At 33.8% G+C, this 9,173-nt stretch overlaps 1 protein-coding gene across 3 annotated transcripts in view; it reads left to right on the forward strand.

Annotated features, from left to right (window-relative positions):
- LOC145685825 (iris-like) overlaps positions 1–8,412 on the forward strand; it is a 45,165-nt gene extending 36,753 nt beyond the window's left edge. Inside the window, exon 9 of one of the 3 annotated variants that reach the window (XM_081758411.1) lies at positions 1,477–1,716. In XM_081758411.1, coding sequence (XP_081614537.1) covers positions 1,477–1,628 — 152 coding nt within the window. In that variant the 3' untranslated portion in view covers positions 1,629–1,716. Of the gene's footprint in view, positions 1–1,476; positions 1,717–3,166; positions 3,396–8,022 lie in introns of those variants that run through there. The other 2 variants (XM_081758413.1, XM_081758412.1) reach the window with 2 other exon arrangements.
- The last annotated feature ends 761 nt before the right edge of the window (positions 8,413–9,173 follow it).

Below are 9,173 nucleotides of genomic sequence, written 5' to 3' on the forward strand. Positions count from 1 at the left end.
TTTTAGACCATTTGTCCTGAAGAAATGCCTGGTGATTGGGCCAGTAGTGTATGGGTAAGAGGGCCAGTTGCTTTTACTAGAAGTTTAAAAGTGTATGAAAATCTTAAAAATAATTAATTAGATTGAGAGGTTAGATTGACTATGAAGATTAATTACACTCGAGCGGAACCCAACATCTAAAATCTAGAATTGTTATGTGCATTAATATAGTTTTCGTTCATAGACAGTGGAAACATATAGCTTGTTAAGTTTATTCCTGAGTTACGAAAGTTTTCCAGATATTTCCAATATCACTCAATCAGTAATGAAAGCGAAAATACGAGAATAAAAATCATACATTCAAAATAAATAAATAAATAAATAAAAATAAAAATAAAGTGCATCCATACTTTCCCCAGATAACCTGGAGCGATTTTCTTTGAAGAAGCACCAATATATTTATAAAATAGAAATATAGCCCAATCATAAAATAAATTTCTGGGCATTAGTGTACCCCATGTATCAATGTAACCTTGCTCATGCATTGTAATGATAATTCTTGGAAAACATGAGGGAGAAACTTTCAGACGAATGATTTCAGTTCTATTTAATTCAATAGTTATTTTAAATTTCTATTTATATTGAAATTTATCTATTAGTTATTTTATACTTCTATTTAGAGTTCAGATCTACGCATCCATATTCATATTCATATTCATATTTATTTGCCTGTTCATAGCTTACAATATGAGGACAATACCCAATTAAGCATTACAGTTGTCAGATATGGTTTACATTCTCTATATGTTATCAGTAAGATATGTTTCCACAGAGTAATAGCTTTTTTCTAACAATAATTCTAACAGAGTATTTCTGAATATCCGTTTTTCGTTAATGTCCTTATACTTTGTTGGTAATTTGTTATATAATTTTATACAATTCATATATACAGTTTTGCTAAAATTTGCATAGTTCTGCTGGATAATATACATATTACAATTCTGCCTAGTATTGTATGAGTGAATCGTAGTAGCTAATGTAAATAGATCCTTATGTTCGATTACATACATAATTGTGCGATATATATATAAACTAGGTAATGTCAATAATTTATATTTTTTAAAAATATTTTTACATGAGGATCGTTCAAGCATACTTAACATTATTCTAATATTTTTTTCTGCATTCGGAATGTACTAGCACTTATTCTCGAATTCTCCCAAAATATAACACCATAATTTATTATTGAAAAAACCTTGCTATAATATAAGGACATGACAACTTCCTTGCACAAATTACCTTGCAACTTACGGAATGCAAAGCACAGTGAACTGAGTTTAGTATTAATGTATTCAACATGAGTATTCCATGTTAAACCCTCATTAACAAATACTCCTAGAAATTTAATAGATGTTGCATCGGTTATTTTATATTTATATTCTATAATTATATTTATAGCTGAATTCTACTCAATAGTTATTTTATATTTCTTTACAGAATTAACGGTAGTTGAAGATAGTTTGGTGATAGAAGAGCCCATTAACATTAAATTAGACCATCCATTCCTCAGCATGATCATAGAAAATAGTTCCAATATTTTGCTATTCAATACTATTATTACTAACCCCAGCAACGAAATTATTTTCTAAATCATAAATTCTTCTGCACAACGTATAGCAATGTTAATACTGTATTATTGTATTGTGTTATTACAAAATACATCTATAAAACACGCAATTATGTTTTATTACTATTTTCTTACTAATAATATTTTACAAACAAAAAATTTAATGTGGTTAGAGTTCTTTGGTCACCTGTGTTTTGATAAACAAAAGGAAAACAGTAGGTTTCTTATCTTCTAGCTTTACAGTGTCCTGAAACTTTGCATCCAACTCAAATATCTACAAGTGATTCATTTGCATTTATACAATGCTAAATGAGTACGTGTTTTACGCACGGGGTAAATAATTATGGTAGGTTTATGGGAAATACTTGGAATATATATCAGTCCTCTTCCGTCTCTTTAGGATGAATATTGCTACGAAATAGAATGTTGAGAAACCCAAGTGCCTAGGCACGTTCGCAGGAATTTATTTCGTGAGAGGTTCAAACCGTTTCAGAGGATTTAAAATTCAGTATTATGATAAATTATATTAACAATTTCTGAGATAACCCCTAAATTAGACTAAATTTCAGAAAATTCGTGATTTCGGGGTTTTGAACTCATCTCCTGCGTATATCCCTGCCAGGTGTTAAGTATGCTTACTCGTTTCCCTCATCACCTAACCGCTTTCGTGTGATTTCTTCTTCCTCTGCTGTTCTAAGCCTGTCATTGGACATAGGGTGCCTGTTTTTTTCCTTCTAAATTTGTTCTTACTCTCACTGGCATGGTGTGTTTATTATATATACGCGTACATACTCGTATATGGCTAGGTATGTAGCCCAAATATAGGTTTTAGTCCATTTGCCTTAAAGTGCTTCCGAACAACTGGGCCACAATGTATAGGAAGAGTGGCCAGTTTCTGTTACCTACAGTTTAAGAGTATAAGAGAAACTAGAAACTAGTTACCTGGGGTCAAGGGCTAGATTAAAAATGAGGATTAACAACACGTAAGAGCGGTAAAATCTATCTAACATATGAAACCTAGAATCACCTTGTGCATTAATATCTTCCCATAATCGGTGGAAAATATTCTTAAATTTATTTCAGGGACATTAAAATATCCTAGAAGCATCAAGAGCCCCTACCCCTAAATTAAAACGACAATACGAAAATAAAACCAGTACATTTTTTTTTTTTTGTGTTTTACAGTTGTGCATCCATATTTTTCTGGAACAAATTTCTTAAAAGAAATGTTGATGTATTTGCAAAATGGAAATTTATCTCAATCATAAAAAAAACAATATCATCAGAAATTTCTGGGGATCAATGTACTTCATGTAACTATATTTATATCCCTGTTCATGCAGTATAACGTTAATTCTTAGAAAGCATTGGAGGTAGTTTCTAGTGAATGATTTTAATTCTATTCAATTCAATAGTTATTTTATGCTTCTATTAATAGTTCAAATATATCTATTAGTTATTTTTACTTCTATTCTATATTTCTATTTATACTTTAATTCTATCCTTATTTTATATTTTATATCTATCGCTTTCCAATAATTATTTCATACTTTGTTACAGGAATAGTGCCAGTTCCAGCAAGTGCGCTGATAGGAGAACCCATTAACATTAAACTAGACCGTCCATTCCTGAGCATGATCGTAGAAAATAGTTCCAATATTTTGCTATTCGATACTATTGTTACTAAACCCAGTGCATTCTAAAGGATAAAACGTTTTGTACAACATACGTCATAATTGAGATTGTATTGCTGTACTATATTATGATAAAATAGATCTATAAAGACATATATTATTATTATTATTATTAGTACTATTTTAGAAACAGAATTCTAATGGGGTCAGCGTTCTTTTGGTCAGCTATTTTAATATACAAAACAAAAACTACATTTTTAGCTTCCGATTTATCTTCTAGTTTGGAGTACGTCCTGAAATTTGCAACCAACACAAATTCCTAAAACTTCTGTTCACATTTATGCAATACTAACTGAACGCCAGCTCTTCGCATGACGGAAATAGGTTTATGGGAAATACTTGAAAAAATATATGAATCCTCCTTCATCTTCTGAAGATGCGTATATCAATCGGAATCCTGAAGATTTACAAGAGCATAATATACAGTACGAAATATTTTTAGGCTTACAATGTTTCGTAATTGAACAAATTTATATATTAATTTTCTTATTATTGTGGCGATATGTGTAATGTGAGAAGACCATTTTAGATGCTTATCAATAAATATGCTTATTCACTAATAAGAGGACTACAGTTACATTTTTCAGTATTTTGACAATAATGCAGTTTTAGTGACATGTTTTCCGTTTGTCCTGTTAAGGTTGGCGAAAACGTTATACCTACGCATACGTGTTTTTTTCAGCATTTAATATTAACTGATGATTATCAAGCCATTGTTTTACTTTCTTCATTTCTGCTTCAGTTTTCTTGAACACATGTGACCATGTTTTACTAGTAAATATAAGAGAGGTGTCATAAGCAAATGATTGTACATGTCCGTCCATTTTTAAATTACACAGATCATTTATATAAATTAAAAATAATATTGGATCTAATACAGTTCCTTGTGGACTCCTTGTTTTACTTATGAATAATTGCTTTGAAAATTAGCTATTTGGACGGCCTGTTTTCAAGGGCGCCGATCCTGGGGGTCGAGGGGGCCCGGCTCCCCAAATCTCATGTAGGCATCCTATATATTTTTATGAATATGTATTTTTAATGTTATATGTATTCTTTTACTAATATACAAAACCACATCCGAATGCCCCCCCCCAAGTTCTAGAAAAATCGGTGCCCTTGCCTATTTTCTGTCTTTCAAATAACAGCTAAACCAAGATAGCGATATACCCCTTATTCCACATCTTTCTAGTTTATTTCCGTATTAACAAGTGTTAAATATGTTCACTTGTTTCTCTCGTTGCCTATCCGCTTCTGTGCGATTTCCTCTTCTTCTGCTGTTCAAAGTCTGTCCTTGGACATACCATGCCTGGTTTTCCTTATTAAGTTTGGTCTTATCTTCACTGGCATCATTTAGATTATGTTAAAAGTCTACATTGGGAGTACTTGAAACTATTTTATGTCGTGTAGCAACGAAGAATGGATCTGCAGGGTCCGGCAAAATGACCTCCCGCAACCTCCCGCATTTAGAGAGGGCGCTGTATGAGTTGTGGTTGTGATATTGATCGACGAAGGAGGTATTGATCAATAGTAATAATGCGTGCCATTTTCAGTAGTCGCAACGACGTAGCGCAGTGAGCATCGTGAGTTTGTTGTGAAGAAGTACGTATATTCGTAATAGAGTTCTGTGATTATTACTCAACGGGCATTTCGCATTCGGTTCGGACTTCGTCGACAAGATTCTGTTCCAGATAGAAAAACTATGTAAGTTCGGATGTCAAACTTTGGAGCAACAGCTTCTGTACTGAGAAAAAATCACGTGGCCGACCTGTTTAAGTGTTGAACGCTTTGAAGATTGCTGGATGGACGCTCTTACACGTGCCACATTTTCCGGCGTTTTCCAGGTGATTTTTTTTTCTCAGTGCAGAACCTATTGCTGTAGAATTGCTCCAAATGCGAGAGGTCTTTTTGCCGCACCCTGTATTTAAATATAATAATGAACCCATTGCTGCGCTATAAAATTCTGAATTTCCGCTAACCCCCCTGTTCATACGTATTTAAATCATGGTGACATGATAAAAATCCCAGATGGACTGACATAATTTTTAGTATGTTCCAAAAATTAGGTCAGTCGGTTCGGTCATTAGGCCGTGATTCCATCGTAAACAAGATTGCACTTATTTTTATTAAAATAGATTCAGATGTTAAATTCTAATAGAAAAATAAAGTTCGTCTATAGTTTGTTTCGACAGTGGTTGGTGTTAGCTGAACGGAAAGCTCATTGAGAATACTACTACTACTACTACTACTACTACTAATAATAATAATAATAATAATAATAATAATAATAATAGTGCGATTAGACAGACGAAACTATCACAGATCTAATATAAGCTTTGAATATCTATAACTTAATCTTCAACCTTCTTTCCGCACATACAGTAATTATGGGTCATTTGGATTCCATGTGGCCTAAGTCTAAAATTGGAATTTTGCAGGAAAAAATTAGAAATTCAACAATTCATAAAGAAATCATATATATCTAGTAACTTTGCAATCATAACCATAATTAAATATATCATTGTCTAATAATTTATTATTTACAATAAATAAATAAATAAAATAAATAAATGAATAAATAAATAAAGATATCCATGTATAGAAATGAATAATGACATCAGATCTATTTTTTAAAAATTTTTTGTATCCAAACGGTTCATATATATAGATAGTTATCAAAATAGTACAAACGCCTGAAGGAAATGCAACTCATCTGCTTAATTCTGCGTCAGTCCACGTTAGTCTACAAAACAGCTCTGATTCGTGATGGAGAGGCATATAAGCCATGTATGGTTTGCAGAGGAATATTACCCTAATCATTTCAGAGTGTAGGCCTAGCACTCAGTTCCGTTAGCAAAAATGAAAGAGAATGTGTCGTATTCAGGGCACAAGGAGATCAAATCCATTTTGGTGATTTCAGACATATTACATCTTTAAGATATCTATCTTAAGCGTCTTTCAGAGCTTAAAAGGTTGCTCTCCAGATATTGTAAATAATTCTTGAAATATATAAACACTACTTAAGCATAATATACGACTTTGTCTTTTTTCTCCATAGCTTTGGTAATTGAATTTGATTCCCTCGTGCTCTGAACGGACCATATCTTGTCGGAAATCTGAACACCAAAATGTTGTGAGTTTGGGCGCGCAGTGAGATATGTAGTTTATCCTAATTTTCTTGAATTTAGTAACGTTTGTCTTGAACCAATGAACTCGCAATGTGCTATTGCCAAATTTCCACTGAAAATGGTGGTTTTAGCCGCCAAAAATTGCAACTTGTTGACAAAATTGTTGTCTCACTAAGAGCACATTCTTTGAATCAGACTCTCACATTATCATTAGCAAAGTCACTGTAAGCGGATTGGTTGATGTTGAAGCAGCGCTAAGTTCAAACGTCATTTCACCTGCCACGCACAATAATGTTAAGAATGTCATATTTGGTCCTCTAATTTTCCACTATTAAGACAATTACAACCTGAAATGTTATAAGCAGTATGGGCTTTTTTTTAAGTGTAAGGTTTTCTATGAATCTGCCCCTTTGTAATGAAGCCAAAGTTATTCAGTCCTTGCATACGTAGTAGCACTGATCCCATCTCCCAATCTTATCTCATTACTTCTGCTTGTTTATTTATAGTTTTCTACATATTTATTGTTTCAAAAGAATAAAACTGAGTACTCTACTATTCATTATACTCTACTGTATTGATTTAATGACCCTGTTAATGTATATATACGGCAAAACAAACAGTATTGAAATCATATCGTTCATATTTATTTATTTATTTATTTGTTGTACAACATAACGAAACACAAGAAATGTTGTCAAATGGTTGTGAACTAAATATTACTCAACACATATATATAGTGAATTTAAGAAGAATCGGGCCTGTACATCACGTGTTCATAATGTTGATTATTACGTCGCACACAGTCTTCACAGCGGTCCTCTTGTCGATGAACGTGTTAGTGAGCACACGTTGCTTGAACGACAGAACAAATGACTGAATCTTCTGTCTTAACTTTGGTATAGTGGTACGGTGTTATCTGTTTGGAAAATTGCTTCCTTCAGCGTACCCCATTTGTAGATATCTGGAGCCGTGAGGTCAGAAGAGTGGGAAGGATAAGGAAAATCCATTCCACAGGAAATCCAGCGCTGTCCAAACTCTCGTGGACAGAAGAGCATGTGACTCACTTTGCAGTGTGAGCAGTAGCTCCGTCTTGCTGCATCCATTGTTGTTGTAACGACAGATTTTTGGTGCGGCAAAAATCCGCGCAAATCATGCAAGAATGGCTCAATAATTAATTGCCGATTGCTGTAGCGATCCAAGATACACATGGCTTTCATCACTGAACTGTATGTTGCTGATGAAATCTTGATCTTCGTATACCATAGCTCTAGAGCAATACAGTAGACGTGCGCGCTCATTTCCTGCTTTAAAATACAGCGTCACACACCGTATGAGCGGAAATAGTGCTCGACAATAAACACCTTGTTCTCTGTTGTGAGTAACATTATCTTCGCGCCAACTGCACAGTACGCTAGTCCACATAAACTAAGCACACACGTGACGCTCACAGCTTATACCACATTGCTCCTGCGCGCAATTTCAGTACTGTTTGTTTTGCTACATCCTGTATTATGTAAATGAGCTGGACCTTCTTCGGGTAGAATAATCAATTAAGTCCTGATACTAATTCAGTTATTTCTTTCCTTTTGTCTTTCAGCGGTAGCCATCACAGAAAGTTTGGTTATAGAACCAACTGTTCCTTATTTTACTGCAGATCGTCCATTCGTCAACTTCATCATGGAGAAAGAGACTGGAGTTATTCTTTTCTCTAGTACTGTTGCAGAGCCTTAAGATACAGCTCTCTCCTAGCTATATGGTTAACACATGTGTTTCTGGCATGGGAGACCCGGTTGGATTTCCGGTGTGAGTTTATGTGGATTGGATCCCATGTTAAGCTGTAGATATAACCTTGCTAATGAAAGGGATGTTCAAAACTAGTATACGAATCCTTAAAATGACGTTTGCATTATATATCAATGGTATGAAGGAAATGCTTTCATGTTGTAAATTGACTGATTATAATAAAGGTTTAACATATAATTATGTACTTCTGTTTATTTATTTTTAAGGGTAAGGAATGTTACAGCGAACTGGTGAGAATATTTTTGTTCATTTTCAAGAAGAAGAAGAAATTATTATGAAGTAATACTAGTTACTTAGAACGAATTGAAAATTAACTGAAGTAATTATAATGGCGAACCAGTAGTGATTGCAGATTTCCTCCGGGGGGACTTTCTATACACGGAAGGTAAAGAACAGTACATTGAATATATTAGTAACTCACGTTGGGAATAACGAGAGATAGGTTCCCGGAGGGATTGTTTTTATAGCTCCCGAGGGAATTTCCTCTGAGGCCACCGTCTGAAATGACCACTGGCAAACATAATTATTTTTAAAAAAAAAAGTTTAGCGCCCCTTTTTACCCCTGAAGCTATATGAGACGCGAACTTACAATAAAATGAAATCCAAGCCACCGTAATGTGTCCAATGCTCTTCTACCGGGAATCGAAACTGGAACCACGTGCACCTCACAGTGTTTGTGTTTGAAGTTGGCTTATTTATATTTAAGGATTTTTAAGGATTTTTAAGGCTTTATAAGAATTTTTACTATTATGTTTTATCTATCTATCTGTATAAATAAAAATCAAAGTGACTATGTTTGTGACTTAGCAACTCTTGAACTATTCGACCGATCTCGATCAAATTTTCAACATGGATGAGGTTCAAGTCTGAGATGGTTTTTGTCATATCACTTTGACGGTGCTACTTAGGGGAGTGGGAGGAGAGATATATAAAAATGATCGAAAA

Source organism: Thermobia domestica, chromosome 5 (genome assembly GCF_964235325.1).
Source record: "Thermobia domestica chromosome 5, izTheDome1.hap1.1, whole genome shotgun sequence".
NCBI lineage: Eukaryota > Metazoa > Arthropoda > Insecta > Zygentoma > Lepismatidae > Thermobia > Thermobia domestica.